Source organism: Arabidopsis lyrata (assembly GCF_000004255.2).
Source record: "Arabidopsis lyrata subsp. lyrata unplaced genomic scaffold ARALYscaffold_7, whole genome shotgun sequence".
NCBI lineage: Eukaryota > Viridiplantae > Streptophyta > Magnoliopsida > Brassicales > Brassicaceae > Arabidopsis > Arabidopsis lyrata.
Window position 1 is genome coordinate 8016632 of NW_003302549.1, and position 12517 is coordinate 8029148.

Genomic DNA, 12517 nt, shown 5'->3' on the forward strand with positions numbered 1-12517 from the left:
TATGAGGTGTCGTTGGGCTAAACAAATTTTAAACGATTGCTTAGTTTATTTTGTTAAAACATAATATTGTCATAATAACATATGAGATAGTAATGAAAATATTTCAAATATAGAAGAAAGTAAAATAAATTTGAAAAAAAAAAAATTATACTATGATGTAAAAAATATTGTGTCCCGGGTTAAAATATGTTCTGGATCCGCCCATGAATGTCATTTTAACACTATTAAACATATCATACCAATTTTCAAAACCATCAAAATAACGTCAATCACCAATTCACCATCAATTAATTAATTGATTGAACTAGTACATCCAATTTGATTAACTGTCCCTAGTTGAGTTCCATTTTGTTTCATTAAAAACCCAATAACGAGAGAGAAATTAAAAACATATATACGGTGAACACGCAAGAAATTTGTGCAATAGGTTTACACTTAGCAGGAAAACAGGAACAACAAACAATTAATTATAATAACTGATAACTGGAATAAGTTTATGACAACTGAAAACAAAATAAAACTAACGGCAAAATCTAACATTGACGTTTTGAGGAATGGGTGCTGAAATGTTTTATACAACCATTTCTACGGCACGACATCTCCATATTACTACCACGTACTAGTCCCAGTCAATCAGTATTCTCACACGTGAAAAATGATAGTTTTACGTTTTTACATTTAGATTAGGGTGCCCTTTTTTAGATCAAATTTTCATCTTACCATTTATTATGCTCGCTAAGTGAACCTATTTGCTCACTTCCAATGTTTATGTTTTCGTCCTATGCGGGTTTTATTATTATTTGTCTAGTTAATTAATTCGTACATCATCTAATAATTTGCAATATCATTTTCCGAGCCGGTAGATAAGTTGTAGAAATATATACGAGCTAGTAGATAAGTAGCAAATATTCAATTGAATTGTTGTTAACAAAGGGATTAGGAAATGAAGTTTTTTTCTTTGTTTATCTTGGTGAACCTGGATTGTGGGATACATACATTATCCATGAAAAATATGGTTTCTTTTTATTTGACTAAAATTTGTTATTTTTCTTGTATATCCAAAAGTCTAGGTATGGAATCGGCGTATTCGATTTTGATCCATTGTTAACCAAAACCTTGTACTATCTTTTTCATATTCATATAAAAAAAATATATTAAAGTTTCAGATACAAACAATCGTTAAAAATTATTTTTACAATTTCACAACAATATATTTGCGTAAGTACTTCCAAAATTTATGTCTTGATATAACAGGACCTATAAGTATGTATTTGTTAAGAAGCTGATATAAACTGATATAGAACTACATAGGTTTTACATATTGTTTATTAGTTTTAGGAAAAAACAACAAAGAAAACAACCATTTAAAAAAGTAGTGTTCGATATATTTTGTTTCGCTGTAAATAAGCCAGAAAAACCTTATTTAATTAAGCAAATATATTAAAACTCCTACATTAAACCTTCACAGATAGAAGAGAAAAAATAAAGTATGGTGGTTAGGAAAAATTATACGATGTGAAATTTCAATAACTACAACTTGCTATATCAAAAACCTTATACAGTATTGTAATTCCGTAATCATCGAAACTTAATTCTTGTTAGAGAACATAAAAACAGTGCAGCCAAATTACCCTAAAATTACGTGAAACATCTCATGAAATGAACTTACGTACCCAACTTTACTTGCATGCGGTATCTATAAATACCCCTATTAACCACATTTCATGCAAAATCAAAAAACACTCGAAACCCATTTAAAAAGAGAAACATTTCTTGAAAAAGTTCTAGCAATAAATAATGGGAAAGCTCTTGGTGTTAATGTTAGTTATGATGTTTTTGGCTTTCGAAAGCTTGGAAGCTCTTGATTACGGAGATGCACTAAACAAGTCAATCTTGTTCTTTGAAGGCCAAAGATCCGGTAAACTCCCGACTAACCAACGGGTTAAATGGCGAGCCGATTCTGCCCTCTCTGATGGTTCACTAGCTAATGTAAACTGTCTATATTCATAAACATCTCTATATGCATATAGGCATTATGCTATCTATTTTTTTGCATTATGCTCAGAGCCGGCTCTAAAGAATATTGGGCCACAAGCCGAAAAAAAATTATGGCCTATAAACTACCTTAAAAACAAAAATTAAAATTAATTGAAATGATTGGGACTTGGGAAAATCAAACCTTCCACCTCTAGTTACCAAACCTATATACTTAACCAACATAGCTACATAAGATTTTAGTCAAAAATGGGGCCGAAAATTTATATATTTATGGAGGGCCGCAAGCATGTGCTTCACATGCTTCCCTCCAGCGCCGGCTCTGATTATGCTATCTATTAATATTAACCAATTTTTGGGTGCTTTTTATTTTTCAGGTGAATTTAATTGGAGGATATTACGATGCTGGTGACAATGTAAAATTTGTGTGGCCAATGTCATTTACCACAACCTTGTTGAGTTGGGCAGCAATTGAATACCAAAATGAGATTTCTTCCGTTAACCAGCTCGGTTATCTCCGGTCTACTATCAAATGGGGAACCGATTTTATCCTCCGCGCTCATCCTTCGCCCACCATGCTATATACACAAGTAAACCAACTTTTCATTCTATATATCTTGTATCATATATAACTATATACCTCTATATATAATATTCAAGAAATTCACTATCTAAATTCAAATACTTATTTTTGGTTTTGTTTTATAATGGATATAAAAAGGTGGGAGATGGGAATTCAGATCATAGTTGTTGGGAGAGGCCAGAAGATATGGACACACCAAGAACTCTCTACAGTATCTCTTCCTCTTCCCCCGGTTCCGAAGCCGCGGGTGAAGCAGCAGCCGCTCTTGCCGCAGCCTCACTTGTTTTCAAATCGGTCGATTCTACTTATTCATCCACGCTTCTAAGCCATGCTAAATCAGTGAGTTTGTTATTCATATATTGTCCCAAAAAATCATTACATTAATTCAATCATGTGGTAACGTAGTTTTATCTATTGTGTGGCAGCTATTTGAATTTGCTGATAAGTATAGAGGTTCTTACCAAGCATCTTGCCCTTTCTACTGCTCATACTCTGGCTACCAGGTAATAAAATCGAATCAAACCAGTACACATAGATAATACCGAATAAACTACGGACGTTTTCATGTTTTTTTTATGGTAAACTGTCGTTTTCATGTTACGTATGTAAATGGTGAATTTCTAACAAGACACTTATGTTTTAAAATATTTTGGGATAAAAATAGGATGAACTATTATGGGCTGCTACTTGGTTATACAAAGCAACAGGAGAGAAGAGTTACATAAATTATGTTATAAGCAATAAAGATTGGAGCCAAGCCGTGAATGAATTCAGCTGGGACAACAAATTCGCCGGTGCTCAGGCTTTGCTCGCATCGGTTAGTACATCAATAACGGTCAATTAATGCTAAATTCTATAACATTAAGTTGATCTAAATTAATTTTTTTCTTGTTATTTTCTTATTTTAAGGAGTTTTATAATGGGACAAATGACTTGGCAAAATTTAAGACCGATGTTGAATCATTCGTCTGTGCATTGATGCCAGGAAGTAGCTCTCAACAAATTAAGCCAACTCCTGGTAATTTTCACCGGTTAATTGGTTTTGAGTTTTTTTTATTTTCCTTTGGCGTTGGTTTTATGGTTACATTTATCTGTATACTTTTTGTTTATTCAGGTGGCCTTTTGTTTATTAGAGACAGTAGCAACTTACAATATGTAACAACGGCTACAACTGTTTTGTTCCATTACTCAAAAACTCTTACCAAAGCCCGGGTTGGTTCAATCCAGTGTGGTTCGACCCAGTTCACCCTATCTCAAATTCGAAATTTCGCCAAATCACAGGTAAATAAGTTACCCACTAGTCCGGTTTTGTACACCGTTTACGTTTTGTTAACCAACCGGTTTAATTTTTCAGGTCGATTACATCCTTGGAAATAATCCAATGAAAATGTCTTACATGGTTGGATTTGGAACAAAGTACCCGACACAACCTCATCATAGAGGCTCATCTTTACCGTCGATCCAATCTAAACCGGAGAAAATCGACTGCAATGGAGGATATTCATACTACAATTCTGATACACCAAACCCGAATGTGCATACCGGCGCAATTGTGGGCGGACCGAATTCATCCGACCAGTATAGCGACAAAAAATCAGATTACTCTCATGCAGAGCCCACAACTTACATCAACGCAGCCTTTATTGGGCCCGTCGCTGCTCTGATCAGTTCTTCCGGATAAACTCACGTTTATATTTGGTTGTGTGGAAACAAATATTAGCAAAGAAGAATGATTACTAGCTCAGCAGCAACTATTAAGACTACAAACTTGAATAATTAGTCGTTGGAGGATGTATCACTTGCTTTAAACATATATCTTTATACAGATGTATATACCTACACTTATACACACATTCACACATCATTTATATCTTATAACTTAACTAAAATGAAAACTATTTATTTACAAAATATGTATTGGATCTCTTACAATAAGTATATGTATTGGAACTTATATGGGTATGGACCAAGACGTTTTTACTTTTTATGATGATAACGATCCCAAAGGCCAAATCACAAATGGCTTCACACAACTGCTTAGGTCTATATTAACAAAAACATGTAAATGGTGGTGTGTTTTGGAGAAATATATTTAACCGTTAATATGGATTTAGCCGCTCCGCTAACAAAATAGCATGACATTTAGCTAGATTAATGATATATATTATCTGAATTCAAACAAATGACACTTTTAGTTACTTAATTAAAGATATCAAGATCACGCGCTTGAATTAAATCATTTGACAATACAATTGAATATAATATGTTTTGTTTTATCACTAACAAAATAAATGCGCGCGGCTGAGTTGGTAAATAGATTTTCTAGGATGCCTAATTGACTGTTTAGACCGTCTAAAAGACTCTTCCATTTAACCTAGCCTCTAGCGTTTAGGCGAATCCTTTTTTAGAAATTAGAACAGTGACAAATGTTGAATACTAAACGACTCATGGGTAAATAAAACGGATTGTCTTACCATTTGCATGACAAGAAAAATCGAATTATATTGGTTAAAGCTTAAGTAGGAAACAAGACGAAAATTACGACGCTCTAACCTTCTAGAGACCAGAAATAAATATACATTTCCCTCAATGGCTGAAACTATAATATAAGTTTGAATATATGTATATATACATACACCTAATGTTGTCTAGTAATTCCATAAGTACCCACTGAAGAACTCTTGGCTATTCAGTAGTTCATCGAAGTCACCGGTAAAACACGGAAAAGTTCCGCTCCCTGACATCAAATCCGATGGTAAACCGTTACTCATGCCCTGGATTTCTCCAGCTGCTTGGTAGGTACTAATTTCTACAACACCCATTTCTTGAATCGCAACAGAAGATTCATCGGCGGATGCGATCATGGGATTACTTGTGGGAGAAGAAACAACCACTTCTTTTCCGGATTTTTTGGTTAAGGATTGTTTGGTTTGGGAAGTTTTTGCTCGAGTCGAACCGGCTAATGAGTTTCTCCGGGTCGGTAGTTCATGATTGTGCTCATTAGTGTATGTTATGGTGAATTTCTCCGGGTTTTGAGGATTTCTTTCGACTTGTTTTCTTGCCAAACACCCTTTTGAGCTACTACACCGGTAATAACTCCTGAAGGAAAAGAAACAACAAAATTGAGAGATTAGTAAACCGGTTATGTTAGATTAGGAGAAAGTAAGACATGAGATTAAACCGGGATTGGTTAAAGACCTTGGGTATGGAGATCCTTTGATGGGTTTCTGCCCGTATTTCCGCCACCCCCATGCGTCCGACAACAGATTCTCTTCCTTCACTTGCTCAACAACTCTCTTCTGTTGATTCTTCTTGCTGTCCAAATTCAAATTTTTATTATTTATTTATGATCTAATTCAACAAGAAGCATATATATATATATATATTTATGAGAATTTAAAACAACGCGGTTGGAGATGAAACCATCTTGAGAACTCTATATATTAATTCCTAATTATTTTACTTAAACCCACTTTTCTTATATGATTTTATAAGAATATTTCATAACTTTTTTTTTTTTTGCATTATTTTAAAGAACCCTCTCAAGACTTCAAGAATACTGACCTCTTCTTTGATTTGGTTTCTGGGATTCGGATATGATCAACTCTTGATCCGTTGGATAAAAGACAACCATGAGATCGTTGTTTCTTATCATCTCGGAAACTTCTTGAATCTTCGGGGAGAGAGACCGAGCTCGTGAGGATCGTTTGTGTGGAGAAAGGGTAAAAGGGTCTGTAGAGTTCACCGAGCTCGTCTAAACCGGTTGTCTCTATCTCCGGTTCGTAGAAACTAGACGTCTCCATCGGAAGGCAAAACGAAGGTGAAAACCCACTGGAACTTTCGCCGGAAAACGCGCTTCCGGAGCCGGAGTAGCCTCTGACTATTGCTTCTAAGTCTCCTTCGTCCATATAAGCCACCTCACCCATATATATCTCTCTTTTCGAGATTTTGTTTCCTCTTTTATCTCTCTTTTTTTTTGGGTTGTTGTACAAGTACATATGACGAGAACAATCCTTTTGGGAAACTTTGGTTTATATAAAGAAGGAAAGAAAATAAGATTGTTTGTGGTTTAGGGTGTTTTCGTTTCCCATGTGAACCCGTTAGCATTACTTTTAAAATTTATTTGTTGACTTTAGAATAAGTCAATTCGTACCTAAATTTTTAGAAGAAGTTAATAAAATAACGTTAACTTGTCAAATATCCATCTCCGACAAAATATCTCACTTATAAATCATACACAAAATTCAGAAAAGTCCATATTCATATTCATGTTAATTTCAGTACTCTTAAATATTGAAAATATAATAAATGAATATATGGATTTCTATTACAAAAAAAAGGAATTTGGCAATATGTCTTTTGGAATATACATGAGTTAGAGAGAATTGATCAATTGATTATCATTGCTTTAACTAAATTAAATACTGAAACCGGCATTTGTACATGCATATGCATGAGTATGACGCATACTAGTAATTTCTTTATTTTTATTTTATTTTTTGTCGTCATAGCTATAGTAATTCTAATTTCTTAGTTTCATGATACTTGTATAATTACGTATGTGTTTAATGTGGCACGTAAGTCTACTAGATTACCTTGTGTTCACGTAACGAGCCATTGAAGTTAAATATACTTATAGAATACTGCTAGCTGCAAGTATGACATATATAGTCTATAGTCTATACCGTAAGCTTCTTTTGATAAAATATTTGAAAAATGTTTAAAAATAATTTGAGAGGGTATTATCACTTTATCTTAAGCCTTGTGGTAATATATATAGATTGGTCCAATAACCCCCCCCGCCTCTATCATAGAATAGGGATACCTTTAATCTCCTAGCACAAAACCTTCCCAACTAAGACTAAAGAAAGATTCTCCAATAATATAATATCTCCTTAATTTTTTTGCTTCTTCGTTCCTTTTTTTTCTTTTTCTTGTAATGATGACTATTTTTGTGTTAGTATTTACATGTTCACCAATCCTGTGTGTGTGTGTTTTTGTGGGCAAACACCAATTCTGTGTGTTTCAAATTACATTTAAATGACTTACACAGAATAAAAATTCAAGAATAGAAACAACAAATTTTTACTTGTTACCTCAAAATAGTTATGTTTAACACAATCATGTTATATTCTATATTTTAAAGACTAAATTAGATAGATGGAAATATTTTTGACATGAAATTAAGAAAACAGAAATGATGTAACGAATTATTACCATCAAATATTGTTTTCAAATTAATTCGAAATGTTATCTTTCATTTATTTATCAAATGGACACCTAGCAAAACTAAACCCTAAATACATTATTTTAAAACTATAATCTCCATTGAGTAAAAAAGAAACGTCCACATAAAATATACCATGTCCATGCTATGAAAAAACAATAGTTTCTCTAATAATTTAATGATTTAATTATTTTTAACATTCTCAAACTTATTATAAGCTCATATTTTGTTTAAAGTTAATTTGATTTACTTTGCTTAATTTTTCAAATGATAATCTAAATATCTTATAAATTTGTAGTATGGCCTTAAGTATTTTCGGTCCATAATGGTAGCCTTAGCTTTCTTTTTTAGGCGATGAAGATCAAAAGTTGGCACGGGTGATTGCAGTCCCATAAAAGGCAAAAACTTAAAGTCAACAAAAAAATAATAAAAACCATATAGAAAGAAATAAATTATTAACAAAAAATGTTAGTCAGCTTGCTCTTGCAACTGGGAAGAAAATTTCATCCACCAACTTGAAGGTCTATGTCATATAGTGACACATACACTATATATATATATATATATATATATGGTAAAAGACATACACTATATATTATATATATAAACTCAGATTAATCTTTGAAATTTATAGAAAAACAAATTATTTAAATCTGGAGACCGTAATAAATACCCGATATGTATATGATATATATGTTGTGAGATATAAGTAACGATACATTTAGAAACTATGGATAGAGATAAATGATTCACTGAAATGACCATTTCTGTTGGAAAACAAATCTTGTCAAAGACTGCCAGATATTTTGTAGTTTTACGAGCTTATTGACTTCTGTGAGTTCGATTTGAATTATGTACGCTTAAGATCTTTGTCTCTATATATGTATGTGTGTTTGCAAAAATAATGAGATATAATATGTCAGTATTTTTTTTTTTTTTGGGCAAAATGTCAGTATTATTTAACTATGACTTTTACATATACCTGTTTTTCTCAACACATAATCAATTGTTACATTATCTTTAATAATCACTTTAAATTTTAAATACAATAAAATTAATTAAAATAATTTACACAACCAATTTTTTTTTGTTAATAATCCCCAAAGATATAACATGCTATGATAAAAAAAAAAAAAAACGTGTGCTGTAAATCAACTTTTCAGTGAATATTGGGAGACAAAGTTTGATCCGTGGAAGCTCATTAAAGTGAGAGTAAAAACTTACTGATTCTTGACTTCTTCATGTTTTCATTGTGTAATACTCCGTGTATTTTGAGTTTTAACCTCCAAATTTTAGATCTAGACAAAAAACTAACTAACTGCTCATGTTTTTGCGTATTATCTAGTTCCTAAACTAGTTATAGAATTTCCGACTGATTAATTCAGTTACATAGTTTCATCAGAAAACACTAGTATTTTGAAACCACTTTATGGTTAAGAACTTCAATCTTACTAGCCACATGGTGGTGGGCGAGTGGTTCTCGTTTGGTTGGAATGATCGCCCTGTTGGTCTAGGCCAGGGATCGATCCTCCCCAGACACAGTTTCGCTCTCTCACTCCTGTGGCCACCTGGGAATTTACCTGCGGACTTGCTCAGGCGCCCCAGACCACCAGTTTATCAGAGGGCCTTTAAGTGAAGGCTTAAAAATCCCTGTGACGCGGACTTAGGCCCAGTGGGCTAGTCAGATCACTGTGGTCTGGATACTGGGTTATCAAAAAAAATCTTCAATCTTACTTGGTGCTGTTATGAGATTCATACTATTTAATTATACTTTTTTACGTCGACATGGTATGTGAAACCATGACAACATATGAATTATATAGATATAAATAATATTAAGATATTGTCATATTGATGATCTCACAATAATACAAATAGAACCGACTTCTTTGAATTCTTCGTCTAACGTGTGAAATAAGCATACGTGCGGTGTCTGTGTGTTTGTGAATACGCAGTCATATATGTGTCCATCATGGACACTCCATGTACATAGATAGCATTTCAATTAAGAGTAACTTTAGAATAGGCTATCTTTCTGTCTTTTTTTTTCATCAGGATCTATGATATTATATTCTTAAGTAATACAAATCATACGATATCAAAACTAATACTGAAATGAATTTAGATTTGTAAGAGTGACCAAATGACACACAAGAAATCTTTTACTTAACTTTAAATATCAAATAACACATCTGATGTTAAAAAAAAATAAAAAAAAATCAAAGAACACATCTATGCATGTCATATGTTTGTGTGACAACCCCATGCATTTCTGCACTAATGAAACCTAATGATCTTATATACAATAATGTGATTAATATACTGTTTATTATTGATAAGCATAACTTTAATTAAATATGGTATCACTTAATATATGATTGCCAAAAATTTTAATAATGAATTTAATTTCTACAAGCTACATCCGAATTATATTCGTGACATCCACTTGCACTAGTTAATTTGTATATTTGTTCGTATACGTATATAAAGTTTTAAACAACTCATATTATATTTATATGTACATGTTCCGTTAAGCATGGATCACTATATAGATTGACCATTTCAATTTTATCTTTCTAATTAATAATTGGTCCATATCCAACAATAAAAATAAGAGCAAAAATGAAACTATGCAGATGCAGTGAAGCAACAAACAACTATTAGAGACACTAAAAAGAATCCGTGATAGATAGATGTGGCAGTAGTTATTCAATATATGGCATCACATACATATGAGATTACTTTCTTTAAAATAGAATAAAGAATTGTGTTTTGAACACCAAGAATTGTGTTTTAGCCGTACCGAGAAAAAAATTCTTATATTTTACTTTATATTTTTTTTGGCCAAAAGAGAAATTAAACTGCCAGTTGCAATAAGAAAATTCAAATGTTAATTGTCGTTGTATACTAAAAATGTACTCATATTAATATAGTTTGGTCCCTATAACTTTGATATAAGTTAACCAAAAATAAAAATTATATGTATAGCAACAGCGGATATTTTCATTGTTATTTTCGATGGATTAAACAGTCTTCACCAGTTAATGAATTTCCTCTAAAGTCTTAGGCAACTCCGAAGGTACAAACTGCATGTTGAAATTCAAAATATATCTAATACTTTAGTTAACATTTGTTGAGTAAAATGAAAATATAATTTTGGTATATATAATATATAATTATCGTTAGTTAAGTTAGTTCCGTACAAATGCTGTGTCGTACGTCTCGATGCACGAATTCATTTTTGTCTAACGTGGTGATAGGATGACATAATCTCTCAATATACTTTTGGTCGACTAGAGTTATTGTTATTTATATAGTATTGATTTTGATTATTCAATACTAAAGCCAATAAAATTATATATTGTTATTCATCTTCTGTTAAATTGCTTTGGATTTGATATGACATGTGTCCGTACGCGTTTTCGTGTCATTACTACCTAATGAATTACTCCCTCCGTATTTGAATAAATGTCGTTTTAGCCTTTTTTCTGTGTTTTTAATTAGTTGTCATTTTAACAACTTTTGCATAAAATTTCCTAAATTACCCCCAATTAATTGATCATAATTAATCAGTCTAAATTACCAAAACTACATATACCAAAAATATAATTGTAAATAATCGTTTCTCATAAGGTTAGTTTTGTAATTCTGTGCCCTTTCTTAATTCACCCAAAAATAGTTGAAACGACATTTTTTCAAATACAGAGGGAGTATATATTTGTTAACCAAATTACAATATATGGAAATGAGGGCATAATTACGATACTAACACAAACTACTAATATTAAAATATTTGTCACCACTCAATTAAACTTTTACAACTATATTTGCTTTAAACAAAATGACCAAGAATATAAACTTACTAAACAATCATAAACTGATTAAATCGTTGGCGTTTTGATTCGACGACCTATACACCTGTGTTGATTTCGATTTTGAAAAGTGATGATAAATATATATATATCACTACAAGAAAACTAAACAAATTTTTATTGGCAAAAAAAAAAAAAACTAAACAAATTTAATGTAATAGACTGCCGTGGAAACTAAATGAATCCGAAAAAAAAAAAAATGAATCCGATAGTGGTAGTGGCATGCAGATGGGTTGACAACTGGTGATGGTGAAAGCGGCAATAGATCAATGGATCATTAATTTTACCATCAATTTGTTTGTTAAGATTTTCTTAACAATAAATTCTGTTTTTTTTTTTTTTGTTAAATATAAGATTAAATGCCAAAAAGTGAAGCGAATGATGTGAAAAATGAAATGATATGATGAGTTAATATAAAGAGTATAAAAACGATAACCTTTCAAAATCTGGTCCATAATCTCAATTTCTCAATTAACCACTTGTGTGTATAGGTTGTGCCCTAAATAATATTGTGCCCATCCCCTATTAACAATGGCGTTTACAAGCCTAAATTAATTGGGCTGCTTAAAGACTTTGAGAAAACGGTATATAGCCACACCATTTTTCTGCATTGGAAGCAAAAATTGTTGGGTACAAACCAACGTCTTACATCGGAAGTTTACAAAAGAAGTTTCTAATATATAAGGAAAGTTCAACTCCAATTAGTATGAGACATTTTGAGAAGGAATCTCATAACAAATCCGTGCAGGGCTTGAGCATATAGGCCCAAAACGGACAATATCATACTATGGGGTAGTTGGAATGGGCTTAGAGAGCCCAATAAATGGTATCAGAGCCTAT

The 12517-nt window shown here is 32.1% G+C and overlaps 2 protein-coding genes across 2 annotated transcripts; one reads left to right on the top strand and one right to left on the bottom strand.

Annotated features, from left to right (window-relative positions):
* The first annotated feature begins 1416 nt into the window (after positions 1-1416).
* Positions 1417-4389, top strand: LOC9305846 (endoglucanase 20). The gene is made up of 8 exons (XM_021017796.1): positions 1417-1989; positions 2373-2585; positions 2717-2917; positions 3004-3081; positions 3243-3395; positions 3488-3596; positions 3693-3859; positions 3933-4389. The coding sequence occupies exons 1-8, from the start codon at positions 1798-1800 to the stop codon at positions 4257-4259; spliced, it is 1440 nt and encodes a 479-aa protein (XP_020873455.1). The 5' UTR covers positions 1417-1797; the 3' UTR covers positions 4260-4389.
* A 618-nt stretch (positions 4390-5007) lies between these two features.
* On the bottom strand, positions 5008-6774 carry LOC9303773 (probable WRKY transcription factor 29). The gene is made up of 3 exons (XM_002869729.2): positions 6143-6774; positions 5777-5893; positions 5008-5677 (listed from the first exon to the last, which is right to left on the bottom strand). Exons 1-3 carry the CDS (start codon positions 6574-6576, stop codon positions 5227-5229), a joined length of 1002 nt encoding a protein of 333 aa, XP_002869775.2. The 5' UTR covers positions 6577-6774; the 3' UTR covers positions 5008-5226.
* Between the last annotated feature and the right edge of the window lie 5743 nt (positions 6775-12517).

Bases quoted from the DNA above. Each gene is read 5' to 3' on its own strand.
- LOC9305846 (XM_021017796.1), top strand. From the start codon at position 1,798: ATGGGAAAGCTCTTGGTGTTAATGTTAGTTATGATGTTTTTGGCTTTC. The intron at 2,586-2,716 runs GTAAACCAACTT...GGATATAAAAAG, and splicing joins CCACCATGCTATATACACAA to GTGGGAGATGGGAATTCAGA. The intron at 2,918-3,003 runs GTGAGTTTGTTA...ATTGTGTGGCAG, and splicing joins TTCTAAGCCATGCTAAATCA to CTATTTGAATTTGCTGATAA.
- LOC9303773 (XM_002869729.2), bottom strand. From the start codon at position 6,576: ATGTACTTGTACAACAACCCAAAAAAAAAGAGAGATAAAAGAGGAAAC. The intron at 5,894-6,142 runs GTCAGTATTCTT...GAATTTGGACAG, and splicing joins GAAACCAAATCAAAGAAGAG to CAAGAAGAATCAACAGAAGA. The intron at 5,678-5,776 runs GTCTTTAACCAA...CTTTTCCTTCAG, and splicing joins AAAGGATCTCCATACCCAAG to GAGTTATTACCGGTGTAGTA.